Source organism: Salvelinus namaycush, chromosome 4 (genome assembly GCF_016432855.1).
Source record: "Salvelinus namaycush isolate Seneca chromosome 4, SaNama_1.0, whole genome shotgun sequence".
Taxonomy (NCBI): Eukaryota; Metazoa; Chordata; class Actinopteri; order Salmoniformes; family Salmonidae; genus Salvelinus; species Salvelinus namaycush.
Genome location: NC_052310.1, coordinates 67,588,856 through 67,615,614, shown reverse-complemented (window position 1 = coordinate 67,615,614; position 26,759 = coordinate 67,588,856). Strand labels below are relative to the sequence as shown.

Genomic DNA, 26,759 nt, shown 5'->3' with positions numbered 1-26,759 from the left:
ATGCTGCTAAGGCTAGGTCTCCTCAGCCTACTGGCCCTCTCTCCCTCTCTGGCTGCCCCACACCAAGGCTCCCTCCCTGGAGTGGATTCTCCCCACAGGAGCTCCAGAAACAACAAGCTGCTGCTCATCTCATTCGATGGGTTCCGCTGGGACTATGACAGGGATGTGGACACCCCTCACTTGGACACGATGGGCCGGGACGGCGTCAGGGCTGCCTACGTCACACCCCCCTACCTCACCATCACCAGCCCCACACACTTCACCCTGCTCACAGGTAAACTATTACCAGGGTTGGGGAGTAACGAATTACATATAAGGGATTACAAAAAAAACAGTAACTGTAATCCGTTACATTACCAGCAAAAATATTGTAATCAGATTACAGATATATATTTGTTAACTAGATGATTACATCAAGGATTACTTTTAAATTCAGAAAGGATGTCACGAAAAAAATTCTTTGACACTTCTCTGTTTTGTCAATAACATTCAAATCAGCATTGAAAAAAGGCGCAAATTTAAGTTTGTTCCACCTGAGCATGTCTGACCACAAGTCAGAGACCACTATGATGAGACACCAAATGTGTTTGATGGATTGCGGGAAAAGAGCAGGAATAGGCTTTTGTAGGCTGCTGTACAGTCCAAACTATGTCTTCCAATGGTGCAACTGCTGTCGTCATCCAAATATTATCCAATTTCAATAAACGCTTGCAGGTAAGGATGAAAGCAATGGTGTAGTTTACAGCGATACGGATATCACTTATTGTTTATACATAGCGCATTGACGTGAGTCACACTGCTGCTCTCTCATTTAGCTATTTGTGCCATACGGATTGTGGTTGTTGTGGATGGCTGTTCAGAAATCTAAATGTGTATTTGAACCCAATAATCGTTGAAATCAAGAAGTTTAAGCTGCCTATCAATCATTGTTTTTGAAACCAGTGGACAGCGAGTGAAAAATGCGCTCTTGCAACAGCTGCATAGTGCGGTTCCCAGCCTATGGAATAAAAATCTGGCTTTTATTGCTCAATCTAATTCATGCTGATAAAAAAAATCCATAGGCCTAATGGGACACATGCTCAAACTTGCACACTTTTGATAGAGTTAAAGGGGCTATCTGTAGTTGCCACTCATAATCTTTTGGACTTCAAAATTATAAAGATGTAAAGAGATAATTTTATCATATCATTATATGTAGTAGTGTCCCTTTAGGGTACCTGTAGCCCCCCATGCTTACCTACGTTGAAATGCTTCGAATGTTCTTCATGTGAAACGCATTAAACAATGCCGACGTTAATTTCTACTCCCGTCTCATGTCCTGTCCTTATTTTAGTTGTAAAAGTAATAGTGTGCTATACAACAAAACTGGCGACGAGGAAGAAACGTTCTCACATTTGTGCTCATTATCTTCGGCAGAAAGTCTGAGTTAAATTCGTAATTTCTTCCGCTGTAGAAAGACGCAAACAAAACGTGGAGCTAGCCAGTCAAGTGAAGCTAGCTAACTTTTGATGTGAGGGATATGAAGAGTTTCGCTGAGGGAGAAAGTGAAGTCATCGTGAGTTAAAATACTAAAAAAGGGTCTGGGAGTAAGGGACCGTCTGAAAAGTGAAAGAAAAATAAGAAAAATAAACCGAAAATGTCTGCATTGGTTGGAAATATAGGAACATTTTATGAATCTGTGGAACAATGGAGTTCTTGCACAGAACGTTTTGAGTACTTTGTGTTGGCAAATGGAATTAAAGCAGAAGTCGTTGTGCCAACATTTTTGACTGTTATGGGAGGAAAAACATCAATCTACTGCGCAGCCTAGTAACGCCTGATAAACCTGGTGATAAATCATATGATGAAATTGTGGCTACCTTAAAAGGACATTATTCTCCAAACCACTGATAATTGCAGAGAGATTCAGGTTTCATAAGAGAAATCAAGAGGAGGGGGAATCAATCTCTCAGTTTGTGGCTGTATTGAAACAGTTATCTGAACACTGTGAATTTGGGAGATCAATGAGTGACACTAAACGTGATAGGTTAGTGTGTGGCATGAGCAGCGAGGCAATTCAGAAACGCCTTTTGACTGAGAGTAACTTAGCTGTTGTGCGTCTCTGCAATGTTAAGTGCATCGACCCAAGTGCACACGGTGTCTACGGAGTTAAAAAACAAGGCATGCTATCGCTGTGGGAAACCAGGTCACCAAGCAGAAGAGTGTTGGTGCAAAGACTTAGACTGCAGAAGTTGTGGAAAAAAGGGTCAAATCGAACGTGCATGTAAAAACAAAAAGAGACAATCAAACAAAAGTACTGAACAAAGGAAAAGCGACTTCAGGGAGTACAAAAAGAAAGTGCATAAAATGGAGCACATAGAGGATGAACAAAGTGATACCCTGTCTGAAGGGGTATGTTTTGTCCATTTCAGACAATAAACACGGATATTGGATGGAAACGCAGTACGGATGCAAGTGGACACTGGAGCAGCCATATCTTTGCTGTCTGAGGCTGTATACAAGGAGAAACTACATCACCTCACACCACAGCCCACAAAGATGACGCTGAAAACATACACCGGTGAGATTGTTCCAGTGAGAGGAAGCGTGATTGTTACAGTGGAGCTCAACAAACAGAAGGTAAAGCTACCACTCTATATTGTGAAAGGCAACCATCCAGCATTGCTAGGACGCACATGGCTGGAAAATATCAAACTAAACTGGCAGGAAATTCACATGATTGCAAAAGAGGACACAAACCTACAAGGAATATTGAGGAAACACACGGATGTGTTCAAAGGAGAACTTGGCAGTGTGAAGGACATAACAGTTAAACTGACCCTGAAACCAGACAGCAAGCCAAAATGCTTCAAAGCTAGACCTGTCCCATACGCCATAAAACCAAAAGTTGAAATTGAGCTAAACTGACTAGTCGAGAGTGGAGTATTGGATCCAGTGAATGTTAGTGAATGGGCTACACCCGCTGTTCCAGTCATAAAAAAAGATGGATCACTTAGACTCTATGGTGATTTCAAAGTCACCAATAACCCAGTCTTGGCTGCTGAAAAATATCCACTACCCGACATTGACAACCTCTTTTCTGGTTTAGCTGGAGGACAAAAATTCAGTAAGATAGGCCTGACATAAGTCTATCTACAGATGCATGTGGACCAAGAGTCACAAGAACTGTTGATCATGGTGACTCACAAAGGACTGTACAGGTACCGGAGGCTTCCTTTAGGAATCACCTCAGCTCCGGCCTTGTTTCAGAGAGCTATGGACCAGATACTGAGCGGGCTTACTGGGGTCCAATGTTACCTCGATGATCTACTCATCACCGGCAAAGACAGGTAGGAGCACATGAGAAACCTGAACGCTACACTACAGAGATTGGAAGAGTACGGTCTGAGGGTCCGGAAGGACAAATGCGAGTTTTTCCGGCCCTTTGTTGAGTACCTGGGCCACATCATCGACAGTTTGGGGCTCCACAAGGTGCCATCGAAGGTGAAGGCCGATGCGGAAACTCCATCCCCACAGAACGTGAGTCAGCTGAGATCATTCTTAGGACTACTGACATACTACACAAAGTTTGTGCCAAACCTAGCTAACATGTTAAAGCCACTGCATTAACTTTTGAACAAAACCAAACAGTGGAAGTGGACAGACAGATGTGAGGAGGCCTTCAAGTGATAACAGCTCAGTCAGAGGCCCTAACCCACTTCAACCCCAACTTTCCATTACAGTTGGCATGTGATGCATCACCTTATGGCGTTGGTGCGGTTGTCTCACAAATCATGCCATCGGGTGAAGACAGGCCAATTGCTTTCGCATCATGGACCTTAAGTAAAGCCGAGAGCAATTATGCACAGATAGAGCGTGAAGCACTCGCCATTGTGTTTGTAGTTAAGACATTTCATCAGTTTCTGTTTGGCCGACGATTCACACTGCTGACGGACCATAGACCCCTTACCTCCATCTTTAGTCCCCACAGCGGCATTCCGTCGCTTGCAGCCAGCCACATGCAGCGATCGGCATTATTGTTATCTGCTCCCCAGTACGATATCAAGTACAGAAGGTCTGAACAGCACTACAATGCAGACAGCCTCTCAAGGCTTTCCTTACCTGTCACACACACTGAGCACTCCCAGGCTGAAATCTTCTACTTCAAGGAAGTGACGAATGCCCCAGTTACATCTGTCCAAGTTAAAAAGTTCACCCACACTGATCCAGTGATGTCTGAGGTCGTGGACATTGTCACTCATGGAAAAGAAGCTGTCGGACAGCCTACAACCTTACCTAGTGAGGAGAAACGAGCTCACAGTTGAGTTTGGATGCTTGCTATGGGGTTTTCGAGTCATCATACCGCCACCACTGAGAAGACAGGTGCTTGAAGAACTCCATTCAGGGCACTGAATCAAGTCAGCGCCGATTCACCCTGCAATGAACGGCCTCGCTGAAAGGTTTGTCCAAACGATGAAGCAAGCTTTAAAATCATCACAAGGGAACGGCTCCCTCAATAGGCATCTAAACACATTCCTGTTAACCTACAGAAACACTCCCCACGCTACAACCAAAGTGGCACCCGCGTCAGCCATGATGAAAAGACAGCTTCGCACGTGACTCGACCTCCTGAGACCTCCAAAGACTAAACAGGTTGTACAGACACAACAGAGAGCACAGGTGGAGAGAGAGAGTAAAGCAAAAGACAGAAGCTTCATAGCTGGAGAGAGAGTTCTTGCTCGGAACTACTGCAAAGGTCCAAAGTGGATACCAGCCACAGTGGTTGCACAAACAGTGTCCTACATAGTTCACACACTGGAAAACATCATCTGGAGGAGACATGTGGATCAACTGTTGCCAGGAACCAACCTCAGAGATGACTCCTGTCAAGTGACAAACCAAGATCAGCTACTGGAGACCTACCATGACTATGAACCATCACCTGAACATCCACTGCAGCAACCTACAAATGTGGAAAGTGCTCCAGACTCACCTGAACCAGCCAGAGTGCATACTCAGGGTACTGTTGCACCCCAGTCTGGGCATACACCATCACCACTCAGACTCAGAGACAATGTGACTGTAGACTCACCTGTACGTCGTCATTACCCTGCAAGAGAAAGACAACCCCCTGACAGGTTGACTATTTAGTTCAGACTAACCTCTGACATTGGGGCAGAATACACCCCAGGGTTAAGTCTGGGAACCCTCTTTCCCTAGTTTAGAAAAGGTTATTCTGAACAGTTCATTTATATTAATGCAACCGATGTGTTAGATTTTTAAAAATAACTTTAGTACAACATACAGCATGCAGTATTGTGAGACAGCGCTCACATATTCTCCGCCTTGTTGGAGCCAACATTTACCACAAAAATACGAAATAACATCATAAATATTCTCTTACCTTTGTTGATCTTCCATCAGAATGTTGTGCAAGGAGTCCTAGGTCCAGAATAAATCGTTGTTTGGTTTTAGAATGTCCATTTCTTCTGTCGAATTAGCAACTTTGGCTAGCATTGTGTCGCGAACATGCCCATCAACTCTTGGCGCCTGGAACGAAAAATTCCAAAATTCCCAATAAACGTCGAATAAACTGGTCAAACTCGGTTGAAAATCCTACTTTATGATGTTCTTCTCATATGTATCCAATAAAATCAGAGCCGGAGCAATTCGTCGTGTATACCGAACGCTTTTCAGAAGACAATGTGAGGTTCCCCGGCGCGCAGTTGAAAACTGACAAAAGAGCGGACCTGTCACTCCAAAAGCTCTTATTCGGCCTCACATCAAGCTAGACACCCCATTCAACCTTCTACTGCCTGTTGACATCTAGTGGAAGGCGTATGAAGTGCATACAGATCCATAAATATAAGCCAGTTGAATAGGCAGGCCCTGACACAGAGCCCCTTTTTCAGAATTTTCACTTCCTGTCTGGAAGTTTGCTGCCAAATGAGTTCTGTTTTACTCACGGATATAATTCAAACAGTTTTAGAAACTTCAGAGTGTTTTCTATCCAATAGTAATAATAATATGCATATTGTATGATCTAGAACAGAGTACGAGGCCGTTTAATTTGGGCACGATGTTTTCCAAAGTGAAAACAGCGCCCCCCTATTAAGAAGAAGTTTTAAGAGAACTGTTAAAATGAAAACAATAGGCAAAACAGTGAATATTTACTTTTTCCTAATGAGTCATCAAAAGTAAAGGGGGAGCAATATGTTGTGTATTGATATTCTAGTTTAGTCCCTTTAGGGCACCTGTAACCCCCCATGCTTACCTACGTTGAAATGCTTGGAATTTTCTTCCAGTGAAACGCATTAAACAATGCCGACGTTAATTTCTACTCCCGTCTCATGTTCTGCCCTTTTATTTTTTTAAATTTCACCTTTATTTAACCAGGTAGGCCAGTTGAGAACAAGTTCTCATTTAGAACTGCGACCTGGCCAAGATAAAGCAAAGCAGTGCGACAAACAACAACACAGAGTTACACATGGAATAAAAAAGCGTACAGTCGATAACACAATAGAAAAAAATAAAGTCTATATACAGTGTGTGCAAATGGCGTGAGGAGGTAAGGCAATAAACAGGCCATAGTAGCGAAGTAATTACAATTTAGAAGATTAACACTGGAGTGATAGATGAGCAGATGATGATGTGCAAGTAGTGATACTGGTGTGCAAAAGAGAAGAAAAGTAAATAAAAACAATATGGGGATGAGGTAGGTAGATTGGGTGGGCTATTTACAGATGGACTATGTACAGCTGCAGCGATCGGTTAGCTGCTCAGATAGCTGATGTTTAAAGTTAGTGAGGGAAATGGAAGTCTCCAGCTTCAGCGATTTTTGCAATTCGTTCCAGTCACTGGCAGCAGAGAACTGGAAGGAAAGGCGGCCAAAGGACATGCTGGCTTTGTGGATGAACAGTGAGATATACCTGCTGGAGCGCGTGCTACGGGTGGGTGTTGTTATCATGACCAGGGAGCTGAGATAAGGCGGAGCTTTACCTAGCATAGACTTATAGATGACCTGGAGCCAGTGGGTCTGGCGACGAATATGTAGCGATGGCCAGCCGACTAGAGCATACAGGTCGCAGTGGTGGGTGGTATAAGTGGCTTTGATGACAAAACGGATGGAACTGTGATAGACTGCATCCAGTTTGCTGAGTAGAGTATTGGAAGCTATTTTGTAGATGACATCGCTGAAGTCGAGGATCGGTAAGATAGTCAGTTTTACTAGGGTGAGTGAAGGAGGCTTTGTTGCAAAATAGAAAGCCAATTCTAGATTTCATTTTTGGATTGGAGATGTTTGAATTGAGTCTGGAAGGAGAGTTTACAGTCTAGCCAGACAACTAGGTATTTGTAGTTGTCCACATATTCTGGGTCAGAACCGTCCAGAGTAGTGATGCTGGTCGGGCGGGGGGGTGCGGGCAGCAAACGGTTGAAAAGCATGCATTTGGTTTTACTAGAGTTTAAGAGCAGTTGGAGGCCATGGAAGGAGTGTTGTATGGCATTGAAGCTCGTTTGGAGGTTTGTTAACACAGTGTCCAAAGAAGGGCCAGATGTATACAGAATGGTGTCGTCTGCGTAGAGGTGGATCAGGGAATCACCTGCAGCAAGAGCGACATCGTTGATATATACAGAGAAAAGAGTCGGCCCCAGAATTGAACCCTGTGGTACCCCCATAGAGACTGCCAGAGGTCCGGACAACAGGCCCTCCGATTTGACACACTGAACTCTGTCTGCGAAGTAGTTGGTGAACCAGGCGAGGCAGTCACTTGAGAAACCAAGGCTATTGAGTCTGCCGATAAGAACATGGTGATTGACAGAGTCGAAAGCCTTGGCCGGGTCGATGAAGACGGCTGCACAGTACTGTCTTTTATCGATGGCGGTTATGATATCGTTTAGTACCTTGAGCGTGGCTGAGGTGCACCCATGACCAGATCGGAAACCGGATTGCACAGCGGAGAAGGTACAGTGGGATTCGAAATGGTCAGTGATTATTGACTTGGCTTTCGAAGACTTTAGAAAGGTAGGGCAGGATGGATATAGGTCTATAACAGTTTGGGTCTAGAGTGTCACCCCCTTTGAAGAGGGGGATGTCCGCGGCAGCTTTCCAACCTTTAGGGATCTTGGATGATACGAAAGAGAGGTTGAACAGGCTAGTAATAGGGGTTGCAACAATTGCGGCGGATAATTCTAGAAAGAGAGGGTCCAGATTGTTTAGCCCAGCTGATTTGTACGGGTCCAGGTTTTGCAGCTCTTTCAGAACATCTGCTATCTCGATTTGAGTGAAGGAGAAGCTGGGGAGGCTCGGGCAAGTAGCTGCGGGGGGTGCGGAGCTGTTGGCCGGGGTTGGGGTAGCCAGGAGGAAAGCATGGCCAGCCGTAGAGAAATGCTTATTGAAATGTTCGATTATCATGGATTTATCGATGGTGACCGTGTTACCTAGCCTCAGTGCAGTGGGCAGCTGGGAGGAGGTGCTCTTGTTCTCCATGGACTTTACAGTGTCCCAAAACTTTTTGGAGTTAGAGCTACAGGATGCAAATTTCTGTTTGAGAAAGCTAGCCTTGCTTTCCTGACGGACTGCGTGTATTGGTTCCTGACTTCCCTGAACAGTTGCTTATCGCGGGGACTATTCGATGCTATTGCAGTCCGCCACAGGATGTTTTTGTGCTGGTCAAGGGCAGTCAGGTCTGGAGTGAACCAAGGGCTATATCTGTTCTTAGTTCAACATTTTTTGAAAGTGGCATGCTTATTTAAGATGGTGAGGAAATTACTTTTAAAGAACGACCAGGCATCCTCTACTGACGGGATGAGGTCAATATCCTTCCAGGATACCCGGGCCAGGTCGATTAGAAAGGCCTGCTCGCAGAAGTGTTTTAGGGAGCGTTTGACAGTGATGAGTGGTGGTCGTTTGACCGCGGACCCATAGCGGATGCAGGCAATGAGGCAGTGATCGCTGAGATCCTGATTGAAAACAGCAGAGATGTATTTGGAGTGCAGGATAATTGGTCAGGATAATATCTTTGAGGGTGCCCATGTTTACGGATTTTGGGTTGTACCTGGTGGTTTCCTTGATATTTTGTTTGAGATTGAGGGCATCGTGGTGCCCCGACTTCCTAGTTAATTAAATGTACATAATTAGTTTAATCACGTAATAATAATTACAGAGAATTGATTTGATAAAATAACAGTCTTCACCTTTAATGATGCCAAATACACGACACTACCCATGCTAGATTACGGAGAAGTCATTTATAGAAAGGCAGGTAAGGGTGCTCTCGAGAGGTTGATGCTTATTATAAAACCCTTTTAGTACTCATTCCCCCCTATCTGACATACCTACTGCAGACCTCATCCTCCACATACAACACTCATTCTTTAACAGTCACATTCTGTTAAAGATCCCCATAGCACACCATCCCTGGGTCGCTCCTCTTTTCAGTTCGCTGCAACTAGCGACTGGAACGAGCTACAAAAAACACCCAAACTGGACCGTTTTATCTCCATCTCTTCATTCAAAGACTCAATCATGGACACTCTTACTGACAGTTTTAGCTGCTTCGACTGATGTATTGTTGTCTCTACCTTCTTGCCCTTTGTGCTGTTGTATGTGCCCAATAATGATTGTTTAAAAATAAAGGAGAGCCGCACACTCTAGGAGCTCAGATGCAAAAATATTTAATTTACCAACAATTAAGTCTTTTTGCATCTGAGCTCCTAGAGTGTGCGGCTCTCTATTTTTAAGTTTTCTACTCCGCTAGCCAGCACCTCGCCTAAATAGCTGTGCGTTTCTTTTTCTTCTAGATTACCCAATAATGATTGTGCCATGTTTTGTGCTGCTACCATGTTGTACTGCTGCCATGTTGTGTTGCTACTGTCACGTTCCTGACCTGTTTTCTGTTGTTTTGTATGTGTTTAGTTGGTCAGGAGGTGAGCTGGGTGGGAATTCTATGTTGTGTGTCTAGTTTGTCTGTTTCTATGTCAGCCTAGTGTGGGTTCTCAATCAGAGACAGATGGTAGTCGTTGTCTCTGATTGAGACTCATATATAGGAGGCTTGTTTTGTGTTGGGATTTTGTGGGTGTTTGTTTCCTGTCTCTGTGTTTGTGTTCTGCACCAGATAGGACTGTCTCGACTTTCACATTTGTTGTTTTTGTATTGTTGTAAGTGTTTCACCGTTTATGTTCAATTAAACATGTTGAACACTAACCGCGCTGCATTTTGGTCCTCTCCTTCATCTCAGGAAGAAAGTCGTTACAGAAACACCCACCAAACCCGGACCAAGCAGCGTGGCAACGGGCAGCAGCAACAGCAGCAGCAGTACAAGGAGGAATGGACATGGGAGGAGATTCTGGACGGAGAAGGACCCTGGGCAGAGCCAGAGGAGTGTCGTCGTCCCAAAGCGGAGCTGGAGGCATCAAAAGCAGAGAGGCGGCATTATGAGGCGCTTGCAAGGCAGAGTGGCTGGAAACCCGAGAGGCTCACCCAAAAAAATTCTTGGGGGGGGGGGGGCTAAAGGGGAGTGTGGCGAAGCCAGGTTGGATACCTGAGCCAACTCCCCGGGCTTACCGTGGAGTGAGAGGGCGTCGTACTGGTCAGACACCGTGTTATGCGGTAAAGCGCACGGTGTCCCCAGTACGCGTGCTTAGCCCAGTGCGGGCTATTCCACCTTGCCGCACTGGGAGGGCTAGGTTGGGCATCGAGCTGGATGTCATGAAGCCGGCCCAACGTATCTGGCCTCCAGTACGTCTCCTCGGGCCGGCGTACATGGCACCAGCCTTACAGGTGGTGTCCCCGGTTCGCCTGCATAGCCCAGTGCGGGTTGTTCCACCTCGCCGCACTGGCAGGGCTACGGGGACCATTCAACCTGGTAAGGTTGGAGAGGCTCGGTGCTCAAGAGCGCGTGTCCTCCTTCACGGTCCGGTATATCCGGCGCCACCTTCCCGCCCCAGACCAGTACCACCAGTGCCTACACCACGCACCAGGCTTCCAGTGCATCGCCAGAGCCCTGTTCCTCCTCCCCGCACTCGCCCTGAGGTGCGTGCCCTCAGCCCGGTACCTCCAGTTCCGGCACCACGCATCAGGCCTATAGTGCGTCTCAGCCGGCCAGAGTCTGCCGTCTGCCCAGCGGTGCCTGAACTGCCCGTCTGCCCAGCGGCGCCTGAACTGCCCGTCTGCCCAACGCCGTCTGAACTGTCCGTCTGCCCAGCGCCGTCTGAGCCGTCCGTCTGCCCAGCGCCGTCTGAGCCGTCCGTCTGCCCAGCGCCGTCTGAGCCGTCCGTCTGCCCAGCGCCGTCTGAGCCGTCCGTCTGCCCAGCGCCGTCTGAGCCATCCGTCTGCCCAGCGCCATCTGAGCCATCCGTCTGCCCAGCGCCGTCTGAGCCATCTGTCTGCCCAGCGCCATCTGAGCCATCTGTCTGCCCAGCGCCATCTGAGCCATCCGTCTGCCCAGCGCCGTCTGAGCCATCTGTCTGCCCAGCGCCATCTGAGTCATCCGTCTGCCACGAGCCATTAGAGCCGCCCGTCTGCCACGAGCCATTAGAGCCGTCCGTCAGTCAGGAGCCGCTAGAGCCGTCCGTCAGTCAGGAGCTGCCAGAGCCGCCAGCCAGTCAGGAGCTGCCAGAGCCGCCAGCCAGTCAGGAGCTGCCAGAGACGCCAGCCAGTCAGGAGCTGCCAGAGACGCCAGCCAGTCAGGAGCAACCAGAGCCGCCAGCCAGTCAGGAGCTGCATGAGCTGCCTTACAGTCATGAGCTGCCCTACGGTCATGAGCTGCCCTACGGTCATGAGCTGCCCTACAGTCATGAGCTGCCCTACGGTCATGAGCTGCCCTACGGTCATGAGCTGCCTTACAGTCATGAGCTGCCCTACAGTCATGAGCTGCCCTACAGTCATGAGCTGCCCTACAGTCATGAGCTGCCCTACAGTCATGAGCTGCCCTACAGTCATGAGCTGCCCTCCAGTCATGAGCTGCCCTCCAGTCATGAGCTGCCCTCCAGTCATGAGCTGCCCTCCAGTCATGAGCTGCCCTCCAGTCATGAGCTGCCCTCCAGTCATGAGCTGCCCTCCAGTCATGAGCTGCCACCCAGTCCGGAGCTGCCACCCAGTCCGGAGCTGCCACCCAGTCCGGAGCTGCCATTAGTACAGAGTTGTCCCTCTGTCCGGAGCTACCTCTCTGTCCTGAGCTACCTCTCTGTCCTGGGCTACCTCTCTGTCCTGAGCTACCTCTTTGTCCTGAACTACCTCTTTGTCCTGAACTACCTCTCTGTCCTGAGTTGTCTCCTCTATTGTAGAGGGGAGTTGGTGAAGGTTCCTGGACCATGGTCGGGGGCGAGGGTCGCCACTCAAGGGACGCTAAGGAGGTGGACAAAGACAATGGTGGAGTGGTGCCCTCGTCCACCGCCGGAGCCGCCACCGCGGACAGATGCCCACCCAGACCCTCCCCTTGAGTTGTTAGGGGTGCGCCCGGAGTTCGCACCTTGAGGGGGGGGTTCTGTCACGTTCCTGACCTGTTTTCTGTTGTTTTGTATGTGTTTAGTTGGTCAGGACGTGAGCTGGGTGGGAATTCTATGTTGTGTGTCTAGTTTGTCTGTTTCTATGTCAGCCTAGTGTGGGTTCTCAATCAGAGACAGATGGTAGTCGTTGTCTCTGATTGAGACTCATATATAGGAGGCTTGTTTTGTGTTGGGATTTTGTGGGTGTTTGTTTCCTGTCTCTGTGTTTGTGTTCTGCACCAGATAGGACTGTCTCGACTTTCACATTTGTTGTTTTTGTATTGTTGTAAGTGTTTCACCGTTTATGTTCAATTAAACATGTTGAACACTAACCGCGCTGCATTTTGGTCCTCTCCTTCATCTCAGGAAGAAAGTCGTTACAGCTACCATGTTGTTGTCATATTGTGTTGCTACCATGGAGTGTTTTCATGTGTTGCTGTCATGCTATGTTGTCATCTCAGGTCTCTCTTTATGTCGTGTTGTGGTGTCTCTCTTGTCATGATGTGTGTTTTGTCCTATATTTTTATTTTATTTTTAATCCTAGCCCCCGTCCCCGCAGGAGGCGTTTGCCTTCTGATAGGCCGTCATTGTTAATAAGAATTTGTTCTTAAGTGACTTGCCTAGTTAAATAAAGGTAAAATAAAAAAATATGAATAATCCAAAAGTTACATTACTGATTACAATTTTGGACAGGTAACTAGTATCTAACGGATAACATTTAGAAAGTAACCTACCCAATCCTGGCTATTGCTGCACACATGTACAATGTACACATACCGGTAGGATACATACTATTACACAAACACTGCTAATTTACATAACCAACTTCACCCTAATCACAGAACAACACATATTGACATGCTGTCCCGTATTGCTTGTAAAGAGTGTATCCTGTTTCCAGTGCCGCACGCAAAAGCTAACTTTATGAATAGCCTACAATTAGATATAATCGCCACCTACCACACATTTTCAAACCACATTGCATGAAGTTGTCTCTGCTTTTAACAAACACAAAAACTCTTTGACCACTCATTCTATTTTCCTCACAACATACAGTGGGGCAAAAAAGTATTTAGTCAGCCACCAATTGTGCAAGTTCTCCCACTTAAAAAGATGAGAGAGGCCTGTAATTTTCATCATAGGTACACTTCAACTATGACAGACAAAATAAGAAAAAAAAATGCAGAAAATCACACTGTAGGATTTTTAATGAATTTATTTGCAAATTATGGTGGAAAATAAGTATTTGGTCACCTACAAACAAGCAAGATTTCTGTCTCTCACAGACCTGTAACTTCTTCTTTAAGAGGCTCCTCTGTCCTCCACTCGTTACCTGTATTAATGGCACCTGTTTGAACTTGTTATCAGTATAAAAGACACCTGTCCACAACCTCAAACAGTCACACTCCAAACTCCACTATGGCCAAGACCAAAGAGCTGTCAAAGGACACCAGAAACAAAATTGTAGACCTGCACCAGGCTGGGAAGACTGAATCTGCAATAGGTAAGCAGCTTGGTTTGAAGAAATCAACTGTGGGAGCAATTATTAGGAAATGGAAGACATACAAGACCACTGATAATCCCCCTCGATCTGGGGCTCCACGCAAGATCTCACCCCGTGGGGTCAAAATGATCACAAGAACGGTGAGCAAAAATCCCAGAACCACACGGGGGGACCTAGTGAATGACCTGCAGAGAGCTGGGACCAAAGTAACAAAGCCTACCATCAGCAAGGGCATTGAAGATGAAACGTGGCTGGGTCTTTCAGCATGACAATGATCCCAAACACACCGCCCGGGCAACGAAGGAGTGGCTTCGTAAGAAGCATTTCAAGGTCCTGGAGTGGCCTAGCCAGTCTCCAGATCTCAACCCCATAGAAAATCTTTGGAGGGAGTTGAAAGTCCGTGTTGCCCAGCAACAGCCCCAAAACATCACTGCTCTAGAGGAGATCTGCATGGAGGAATGGGCCAAAATACCAGCAACAGTGTGTGAAAACCTTGTGAAGACTTACAGAAAACGTTTGACCTCTGTCATTGCCAACAAAGGGTATATAACAAAGTATTGAGATAAACTTTTGTTATTGACCAAATACTTATTTTCCACCATAATTTGCAAATAAATTCATAAAAAATCCTACAATGTGATTTTCTGGGAAAAAAAATCTCATTTTGTCTGTCATAGTTGAAGTGTACCTATGATGAAAATTACAGACCTCTCTCATCTTTTTAAGTGGGAGAACCTGCACAATTGGTGGCTGACTAAATACTTTTTTGCCTCACTGTAAGTGCTGCAACTTCAAGTTACCCAAATGGAAAGGCCACCTGGTATCATACAATTCTCTGCTATGAAATTTACTTTCAACACGTGTAGGAAGCCAGGAATCAAATCATTAGTAAAAGCTGAAAGATTTATGCAATCTGAAAAGAAGCCAGATTGTACTAGCGTTTGATGGAAACCGTTCTGACCCAGTTCTCGGCCTTACTATTCACACTTCGGGTTAAATGAAAAACAAATCAAAACTCAATACCACAGATACAATGCACAGAGACATTATAGTCCACCGATGCTTTTACCTTCTAAATAAAAAACAAAGGCACACCAGGCCTTAAATACAAATCACGTGCAGTTTTTTTCCATTCATTTGTAAAAAGTCTTTCATCTGTAATTTGAGAAAATAAGGAGAACAATGATGGCATAACAGTTTAGCTACCATCAAAAGTCTACTATCAAAATTGGAAACAATGTTTCAATTTTAAGATTTGCCGATAGGACGAAATACAACGCTTCTACATGGAGCATGCGCGTGCACCATTGAGACCCGCAACCAACTTCTTCGCAACCCTGGGGTGTATTCCTTACGTAAACTGTTTACCATTTAAGAACCAAATGGAAACAAACAGAGCAAAACGAGAGTTTATATTGGACAAATTCAGGTAGGTCACCTCCACGATTCATTCTGTTTGCTTCCGTTTAAAAACTTCTTAGGGCCAGGGGTTCTGCTAGCAGAACCCCTCGACAACATTCCGACAACATTCCGCTGAAAAGGCAGCGCGGGAAATTGAAAAATATATTTTTTAAATATGTAACTTTCACACATTAACAAGTGCAATACACCAAATGAAAGATAAACTTCTTGTTAATCTACCCATCGTGTCCGATTTCAAAAAGGCTTTACAGCGAAAGCACAACATATGATTATGTTAGGTCAGAGCCAAGTCACAAAAACACACAGCCATTTTTCCAGCCAAAGATAGGAGTCACAAAAAGCAGAAATATAGATAAAATGAATCACTAACCTTTGATGATCTTCATCAGATGACACTCATAGGACATCATGTTACACAATACATGTACTGTATGTTTTGTTTGATAAAGTGCATATTTATATCCAACAATCTCAGTTTACATTGGTGCGTTACGTTCAGTAATGTTTTGCTTCCAAAACATCCGGTGATTTTGCAGAGAGCCACCAGAGAGCCATCATTTCACAGAAATACTCATAATAAACATTGATAAAAGATACAAGTGTTATTCACAGAATTAAAGATAGACTTCTCCTTAATGCAACCGCTGTGTCAGATTTCAAAAAGACTTTACGGAGAAAGCACACCATGCAATAATCTGAGTACAGAGCTCAGACGACAAAATTAGCCAAAGAAATATCCGCCATGTTGGAGTCAACATTAGTCAGAAATAGCATTATAAATATTCACCTACCTTTGATGATCTTCATCAGAATGCACTCCCAGGAATCCCAGTTCCACAATAAATGTTTGATTTGTTCGATAAAGTTCATAATTTATGTCCAAATTCCTCCTTGTTGTTAGCGCGTTCAGCCCAGTAATCCATCTTCATGAGGCGCGAGCACTACGTCCAGACAAAGTCCAAAAGTTCCGTTACAGACCGTAGAAACATTTCAAACGATGTATAGAATCGATCTTTAGGATGATTTTAACATCAATCTTCAATAATGTTACAACCGGAGAAATCCTTTGTCTGTAGAAAAGCCATGGAACGAGAGCTACCACTCACGTGAACGAGCGTCAGAGTTTGTGGCACTCTGCCAGACCACTCACTCAAAGAGCACTTATGAGCCCCTCCTTTACAGTAGAAGCCTCAAACAAGTTTCTAAAGACGGTTGACATCTAGTGGAAGCCTTAGGAAGTGCATAATGACCCCATAGACACTGTGTATTCGATAGGCCAAGCTTTCAAAAACTACAAACCTCAGATTTCCCACTTCCTGGTTGGATTTTTCTCAGGTTTTTGCCTGCCATATGAGTTCTGTTATACTCACAGACATCATTCAAACAGTTTTAGAAACTTCAGAGTGTTTTCTATCCAATACTACTAATAATATGCATATATTAGCATCTGGGACTGAGTAGGAGGCAGTTTACTCTGGGCACGCTTTTCATCCAAAAGTGAAAATGCTGCCCCCTATCCCAAACAGGTTTTAAGAAACGTTTTGTAACAGAATCGTTTGATTGAAATCACCCCAAAAAGTATATTAAAACATGGGCGTTTACAATTGCTTGTAACCACTGTCTGCAACATTTTATCAACATAGAAGTCCAAAAGTAACTCCCTGATAAAAATGTTTTTGTCTAAAATAGTCTAGCAACAAGTCTTAACAGATGTTTGACTCATGGATTGTTCTACTACAGGTGACAGCCCTGAAAAAAAACACGGAAGCATTGTCTATAGCCCAATTAAGCCAGTAGCCTGATAGGCCTAGAGCAAAGTCTACCCAAATCACCTTAACATAAACACACAATTATTTTCTAGGGCAAAACCAATTGCTGAATGGCTTCTTATTCGGGTCAAATAGGCCTTGTGGCGATGTGCCTGTGAACTGTTTTCTTCCGTCTCTACCCACAAACAAATTGTTTGCTATCTATACTGAGCATACAAAACATTAAGAACACCTGCTCTTTCCATGACATAGACTGACCAGGTGAATCCAGGTGAAAGTTATGATCCCTTATTGATGTCACCTGTTAAATCCACTTCAATCAGTGTAGCTAAAGGGGAGGAGACTGGTTAAAGAAGGATTTTTAAACATTGAGACAATTGAGACATGGATTGTGTAGGTGTGCCATTGAGGATGAATGGGCAAGACAACAGTGCCTTTGAACGAGGTATGGTAGTAGGTGCCAGACGCACCGGTTTGTGTCAGAAACTGTAACTTTCCCGTGTGTATCAAGAATGGCCCACCACCCAAAGGACATCCAGCCAACTTGACACAACTCTCGGACGCATTGGAGTCAACATAGGCCAGCATCAATGTTCCCTCTAAGCTGCGAATGGACACGCAGCTCCCCTCTGACTGCTGTGCAGAAGAAATATGAGCCTGTGCAGAGAAGCACGAGATTGAAATTCACTCAACCTTCTACAGTTTTCCCCTTTAGTCAACACTGTCAACGTTTCGCTCTACTGTTGGAATTGTGATCAAATCAATGCAATATTAGCCAATTTCAATGTAATATACCGAAACAAAACAAACTATGCAAGATTTTGTATGCAAAAACTGACTGTGCAAGAGATTTTCTTGTAGGCAGAGCGCAATGGAGTAGGATTCTATTGCATTGAAAGGCATGATTCATGCTTGTACTCTAAATTGGAATAGGATTCTATTGCATTGACAAGCACGACTCAGGCTACTATTCTACACAGACCAGTACTCTACACAGACCAGTGCGCAATAACCAATCGGAGCTGCAGTCGGCCTATTTGCAGATAGTCATTGCCATATATGGATCTGTGCCATTCACTTTGAACTGGACTGTGTTTAGGCTACAGTATGAGCTGTCACAAGTAGATGCGCTTGTTTTGAGATCAAAGTGAGAGCTCCATGTAACCATGTGTGCACATTTGTTCATATTCTTTGCTAGTTAGTGAGTTATTAGCTCAGTTATAGATCATTTCTAGTCAACAATTGGGGAGTGGTTGCTTCAAACAAGAGCACAAAATGTGGACCGTCTTTGAAAAGCGAGTCAGGTAAAGAGCTTTTTTATGTCTAAATTAAAGGGGAATTTGTTTTATTTTAAGACAGCCTTGAATAAGCTAAGTAGCCAATAGGCAGAACATAATTTGTCTGATTTTCTGTAATAATGGTATGGGAATAACAATGAATTTTATTTTGTACAGTGGTTTCTTGCATCAGACACAACATTTTCAGTCACCTCCTTGACCGAAGGACAAGTGGATAAACAGGTTAATTTCAATCCTTGCAGGGTTTTTTTCCAAAAGTCTCTTAGTGTTGAACACCACACATTGGCTACTACTGTAGGCTGAATGATAGAACAGATATTTCCATGTTAAAATGTTATGTGATGCATTTTTCTCCATCATTGTTTTTGATGGTAGGCCACTCTGGTAGGCCTACATTATGATCAAATAGCCACAGTAGCCTACTTGTAACTTAAAGGGGGTAGCCTCAGTGTTCACAGTAAAAAGGGCCGGAAGTTGCAGAAAATTGTATTCATTTTCAAGTTTGCGCTCAGCATACTCTGAAATGTTCTTTGTGCCCAAATTTTTGGGGGGAATATTGGCCAGCGTCCCTGTGGAACGCTTTCGACATCTTGTAGAGTCCATGCACCAACGAATGTAGGCTGTTCTGAGGGCAAAAGGGGTGGAGCTCAATATTAGGAAGATGTTCCTAATGTTTGGTATACCCAGTGTAAAATATCGCTAAAGCAGTTAACATTCTGTTTTTAAGACATTATGGTATAACAAACGCCAGAGTCTGATTACTATTAGGCTATAATTTACTTTGTGACAGACACCATTCTGCAACCCATCCGGCTCCAGAAGAGATGAATGAGTGTCCATGGTCCTATTGGCCTATTATAAGCCAACAAGACAATGGAGGTCTATCAACACCGCATTCACAGCCCCACTTATAAGGTCGCTAACCATGGAACTGCTTGTTGCTTGTTGCTTGTCTCTGTTCCTCAGGTCGGTACATAGAGAACCATGGAGTGATCCACAATATTTGGTTCAACACTACGACCCAGGAGAAGAAACAGTACTACATGACCCAGTTTGTGGATTCCTACTGGGACAACGGGAGTCTGCCCATCTGGATAACAGCGCAGAGACAAGTGGGTGCAACACACACAAACACACAAATAATCTCATTCTCTCTTCTCTCTCATACCTTTCTTAATTCCTTCCACATCCCTTGGTGGGTCTGAAGCTACTGTATAATTGTAATGTATTACAGCTCCGTTATAAATAAAGTTAGAATCATTTTCACCCTTTTTTCTGCCATGCAGGGTCTGAAGGCAGGCTCCCTCCACTTCCCCGGCACGGCCGCCACCTACAAAGGTGAGAGAGTAAAGGTCAGCCAGGTGGAACCTCGTTTCTATGAGCACAACAATGAGACAGACTGGAGGATCAATATCGACAAGGTGATTGGTCAGTGGTTCTCCAAGGAGGACCTAGACTTTGTGTCTTTGTACTTCGGTGAACCAGATGCAACGGGACACAAGTATGGACCAGATTCCCCGGAGCGCCGGGAGATGGTCCAACAAGTGGACCGGACCGTGGGATACATCCGTGATACCACCCGGAATCATGGCCTCTCTGATCGGCTCAACATCATTATCACTGCTGATCACGGAATGACCACTGTGCTCCGGAATGGCCTGGTCGACGAGATCATCCTGTCCAAGATTCCGGGATTTGACTTCCGGGATATCAAGTTCCAACTTGTGGATTATGGACCAACAGGAATGCTTCTCCCCAGAGAGGGAATGCTGGAGAAGGTGTACCAGGCCCTGAAAGGGGGCCACCCTCACCTGCATGTGTATAAGAAGGAGGACATGCCTGGTAGGCTTCACTATAGTAACCACCCTCGCCTCCTGCCCCTGATTCTCTTCGCTGATCAAGGATATGTCATCAATGGCGTGAGTGTGCCGAAACAGTGTCCTAACAGTACTATATTGTTGTTCTTTATACACGCTACTCAGAAGACGGGCGTAATTTTTCCTGATCAGGTCATGTGGTCAGAACAAACTCTCTTCATACTGTCTTGATGGCATGCATTGAAGTTCTGTTACCAAAAACCATTGCAATCTCTGCACTAAAACCCTATAAGCACTCTTTCGTTATCATCTGTACAGTTTTTCCCAGTCCAGTTCAACAAGGGAGAGCACGGCTATGATAACCAGATGATGGACATGAAGCCGTTCTTCAGAGCTGCGGGGCCTGACTTCCAGAAGAACCTGGCTGTGGGACCCTTTGAGACGGTCAACGTGTACCCGCTGATGTGCCACCTCCTGGGCATCAAACCGGAGGTCAACGATGGGTCCCTGGAGGTCACCCGCCAGATGCTGGTTCCCAAAAAGGACCAGGGATCCTATGAGAGTAAGCCTTTTAGTTTATAATTTATTGACAGAACATTTATGTGCAGAACAACATAGGATATTCAAAATGTGAATGCTGCTTGGACAGAATTATAAACTTTTCCTATTCCCCATTAAGTGGGTTTACCAATGGAATTACATTAGTCTTTTGTACTTTTGGCTTCATAATAAAGAAACATATTTTGATCACATGAAAGTGAGCTTTTATTTGTCATCAACTGTTAACAGGTTAGTAATCAATATTCAACAGCAAAAAGCTTAAATGTTGAGGAAATGAATTTAGCTTGACCAAGAACAGAATCATAAGGTGTCTTTTTCTTACACTCCATTGCTCAAGTTTACCCAGGGAATTATATGACCCTTATCTCACGTTGTTGAACCTTTGCCTTTATAGAGAAACATGTTTTGAATACATCAGTAAGATCTACCAAAATGCCTATCCCATGATAACAATATTTCCCTTACTAGTTCTAAACCTTGAACCCGTGCAGATGTATCTGATAAACTATATAACATATTCTGATAGTAAATGTTGCAGATCCATATCTTGTTTTATGCCTTGATATGAGAACGTAATCTAACAGGATGATCGCCATGTGGTTGTGTCCTACACAGCAAATTCCCCAGTGTTAAATGAACACTAAAGTGTGGACCCATATAGACACTACTGACACTTTACACACTGCTTTGTGTAAAGCTTTTTTGCATATTTCCCAGAATGCTTTGGTTTTCATGAGAATTATTGAGTTACCACATGACTGAATTTGTTAGTGACAGAGACATCCTTGTTGCATACATCCAATTTATTCCTATGTACTTTACCAAGTGAGATTCTGAGTGAATATGTTATCATTTAAGGTCCCGAACAGACATTCTGATTCCCATCTAAAATAGGCTTTTGAGTGGCTAAAATATCATAATATTTTTGGGGGATAGAAATGCTCAAAGTTAAGTAAAAAAAATGTTTCTCTCATGGCTTTCCTTCTAACTACCAGGAAGTTTGAAAAGACAGACTGAGTGGGCGGGGAACTTATATTCATGAGCTCACCTTGACTGACAGCTCTTTGACTGATAGCTCAACAAACTTGGATGCAGTGAGCAGTGTTGCACTAAAATCATCTCAAGCTAATTTGGTGATACACAGAGCAACTCAAACAACATTGAAATTGCATCACTAACCAGGTTTCCATCCTACCTTTTTCTCACCGATTGGTAGTTAGTCTTGTCCCATCGCTGCAACTCCCGTATGGACTTAGGAGAGGCGAAGGTCGAGAGCCATGTGTCCTCTAAAACACAATCCCGCCAAGCCGCACTGCTTGCTTAACCCAGAAGCCAGCCGCACCAATGTGTCAGAGGAAACACCGTAGAACTGGTGCCCATAGTCAGCGTACATGCACCCGGCCCACAACAAGGAGTCGCAGAGGGCGATGGAACAAGAACATCCCGGCCTGCCAAATCCTCAATTGTGCGCTGCCTCATGGGTCTCCTGGTCACGCCCAGGTGCGACACAGCCTGGGATCAAACCTGGGTCTGTAGTGACACCTCTAGCACTGCAATGCAGTGCTATTGACCACTGCGCCACTCCGCAGGCCCTCCATGCAACCTTTTTATGCAAGTAAAGTACATGTTAAATAAAAAATGTCATGACAGGCATCAAATCAAATCAAAGTGTATTTGTCACGTGCGCCTAATACAACAGGTGTAGACCTTACAGTGAAATGCTTACTAAGCGATAGTGCAAAAAAGGTATTAGGTGAACAATAGGTAAGTAAAGAAATAAAAACAACAGTTAAAAGACAGTGAAAAACAGTAGTGAGGCTATACAGTAGCGAGGCTATAAAAGTAGCGAGGCTACATACAGACACCGGTTAGTCAGGCTGATTGAGGTGGTATGTACATGTAGATATGGTTAAAGTGACTATGCATATATGATGAACAGAGAGTAGCAGTAGTGTAAACAGGGGTTGGTGGGTGATGAGTGGCGGGACACAATGCCGATATCCCGGTTAGCCAATGTGCGGGAGCACTGGTTGGTCGGGCCAATTGAGGTAGTATGTACATGAATGTATAGTTAAAGTGACTATGCATATATGATAAACTTGATGGAAACAGCAAATTTTTCAGGAAAAATGTCCAAATGACAACAAAATAAAACACGCTAGACAAGGTGGGAACATTTTGTGTCTGGAAAATTAAATATGCTAGAAACTATGTAAGAAACCCTTTTATGAGCAAATATTGATATAATAACCCTCATATCAAAGTGAACTTGGAGTCACCCGATGACATGTTGTGTGGTCCTCCCATTACAACTCGTCGGAGCATGCAGGTTATTAGGCTACAGATTAAATCAATTATGATGAACTTCACAGGGTGGTGAAAGTGCAAGGTGATCTTGATGCTCCTTTCTAATAAATATCAATGGTCATATTCAGGTGACATGATCATTGATGCTTGGCAGCTGTTTGACAAATGAAAAAAATGATCTTGCTCTTTTGTCCACAATAATCTTATCACGTAGGCTATATGTGCGCTCTAGCCAACAACATGCAGATGCATCTGTATCTAGAGCGCATGTGCCAATGCAGAAGTGTACACACTTGCTATATAATGCAATTTTTTTGTTGAGAAAACCATCAGTGGAGTTGAAAATGTGATGCAAACACATTTAACTTCCTTTTTTGAATGTATCTCCACCACCTGTGCTCTGTTGGCTAGAGTGCACATAGCAATACCATGGGAACACTTGCTATAAAATACAACATGCGATTTATTCGGTACATGAGAATTTAAACAACGAATAAGAAATAAGAGTTTTTGTATGAGGACACAGTCTTGAAAAATCTGTGTCTTCGCGCGTCATGAGGAAGTTGCGCAGCTGCTAAAATTGGTTTCCTATTGAACGTACTTCTTTCCGAAATATATATTATAGTTTGATGACATTTTAGGGTATCTGAGGAGTAAATACAAACTTATTTTGACTTGTTGAAACAAAGTTTAGGGGTAGATTTTTGGATTCCTTTCTCTGCAAGTTGAACAACTGGATTACTCAAATCAATGGTGCCAACTATACAGACTTTTTGGGATATAAAAAAGGATTTTATCTAACAAAACGACACTACATGTTATCTCTGGGATGTGTTAACATGACAATGACAACATTTCAATGACCCTCCCCCCTCCCTTTTGTTCCATGCTGGCTGAAGACCTAGCTAGCCACTAACTAGCTAACACCAGGCACAAATGAATAGTGCCATAGATGAATAGTATAAACTTTTAGTTATATTTGTTGACACCCCACAGTCAAGTTTTGGCACCAGTGGAGTAGCTATTTAGCTATATAAACCACGCCCCTCCGCAAACGCACCTTCTCCGATGTTGGTTACAAGGCAATACTTATTTACACTAGGTAAGAAAATATCATGTTGCTTTTGGTGTAATACAATTAGAATTAGGGTGATGTCACCCTATCCCCTTAATAATCCAACTGATTGACATGGGGGAGGGGTCCAGTAACTATGATCAAACTTCATCAATAAGAATTTGTTCTTATTAACTGACTTGCCTAGTTAAATACAGGTAAAACAAACAAAAAAAATAACTTTATCAATGTAGAAGCAACAGTAATTTTTCTGGTCATCATACTTTGATCAAGTTTCAACCGAATATCCAATTTTATGAAAAACATGATTTTGACCGTTCATGACCTTTAAAAAGACCCTGCTGCTTGGTGAACCCAGAAGAAAACCAATTAAAAACCCAGTTAATGGTTAAATTATTAAATTACCCCATGTTTTGGTAATCTGAACAACGCAACATGTTGGGTTATTCACACAACCTGTCACATTATGCTGGCTTGCAAAGTGATGTGTAATTCCTATTGAAATCAAGCCATATTGGGGATATCCAACCTTCAGAATTTTTTATTACCCACAACCGCATTCAGAATGACCGCCAGGGTTGAGAAAACTGAAATTTGAGAGTACCTAAAGCATATATACTGGAACAACTGTTTCAGTAAAGGGTGAATTAAATAAAAGTAACATATTGGATTAGTTAAGAAAATGTATGTAATTTATATTTGAGAAGCATAAGATTGATTGATTGATTAATTCATGTAAATGAAAAAACGTAGACATTGAAACAGATAATTCATAAAAACAACCTGCGATAGAGCATTTTGTGAAGTCTGATAATGATGGGCTTGGTTTTGGTTTAGCTCTGGTTATTAACACCAACACTGGGGTTATTTTACACCAAAGAGTGTTAGTTCAACATTTACAGAAGTAATTGTTATGTTTTAGAGCATAGGCCCTCAAAATGAGGCCTTATGAAATATGTATTGTGTTTAATAATACAATTTGATAACATTCTCTTGGGATCTCACTTGGTGAAGTCCACAGGATTGAAAATGGTTGAATGCAAGAACCATGTCTCTGTCACTAACAAATATAATCATGGGTGGTAACTCTAAAAATTCTCTCAAAAGGCAAGGCACTCTGGGAAATAAAGCTTTACACCAAGGAGTGTGTTAACTTTTCAGTGTCTATATGGGTCCACAATTTCAGTGTTCATTTAACACTGAGAATTTGCTGTGTATCAACAAACAGATTATAGCACAACTTGTCATAAAGACTCTGAAATTACAAAAGGTTAAAGTTTGTGTTTGTGTGCGTGTGGGCAGGAGCGCGTGCGCACTTGTGTCCAGTGGTACACACTCAGAATACACCCACTGCATTCAGTCCTGCTTCTCCTGGCAGTACACTGCACTATGATAGTCTAACTTATTTGCAAATGTTTTCCAGACAGGGACATCCAGTGGGATCTATTCATCGGCCTGTCATCGGTCGCTGGTATATTAGCGCTGGTGTTTGTTGTCACCACAGCTCATGCCATGTTGAAAAGGACTAAAATGGACCGGAGGTAGGCTACATTTGAATGTCCTTCTCAGAGGACAATACTTTTTATTGTATTCTATTCTATTGTAATCTGTCTCAGCAACATCTTCACATGACTACCACACGTCTGTAGTACTGACTACTACCTTGCCCTCACTTTCTGTTACAGATCTGAAGTCACCCACGAGGATCTCAATGAAAAAGAGTCCGATAAACAAACCTCCTTTTGAAAACCATTACCTTTGTGGGAAGTCATTTGTTTAACAAGTTATTGAACTTCTGTGTGATTTGAGTGCTAATATCCTAGTTTAACCAAACAGAATGTCGTTTTTATACCAATGCAATATAAATCTGTATCTGTAACTCTAACCCTAGCTCTAACCCTGGCTTCATGTCCACACACGGTTCAACCCTACAATATGTTTCAAAACCAATAACAAGCTTATTGATTATGCTGCACTCGTTATGTCTAGGGGTCTTAGGCCTACATGGTCTGTAACCAGATTTTATGTGTGCATAAATGTGAGAGGTATGTGTTTCTGACCAGGTGTCGGATGCATGTACCCAGAAGATAGCAACCTTAACTTGGAGCTATACAGTAGAGCTATGCAAACACCACAATCGAGTTCCTTTGAACACTGAGTTAAATGGGGAACACTGCAGCGTAGTTCAATATTTAACACTTTCAAAAGTGTTATTTTAACACCAGTACAGTGGACTTATATGTTCACTGAAAATAGTGTATGTTTTACACTGTCAGAGTTAAAGGTACACCATTGATTTTACTGTGCAGCTGCCCAATCAGATTATTGTTATTTCTAAATGGTGACCAAAATACATACAGTACTGTATATACAAAAATAAACCAGGCCACATTGCCACCAAGAAAAAAACCTGCATCCCCCCAAGTCTACAAGCTTACACACTAATCTCCCCTACAAAGGCAAAATGCAGTAACTACCCTTTTGGTCAAAATTGAGTTAAGACTGAAATCAGGCTCTGTAGCATCTGTATTTTATTCTTGT

General features: G+C 43.7%; 1 protein-coding gene across 1 annotated transcript; it reads left to right on the top strand.

Moving 5' to 3' along the window:
• On the top strand, positions 1 to 25,763 carry LOC120045976 (ectonucleotide pyrophosphatase/phosphodiesterase family member 7-like). The gene is made up of 5 exons (XM_038990895.1): positions 1 to 274; positions 19,425 to 19,570; positions 19,745 to 20,377; positions 20,594 to 20,837; positions 25,642 to 25,763. Exons 1-5 carry the CDS (start codon positions 1 to 3, stop codon positions 25,761 to 25,763), a joined length of 1,419 nt encoding a protein of 472 aa, XP_038846823.1.
• Positions 25,764 to 26,759: the final 996 nt, after the last annotated feature.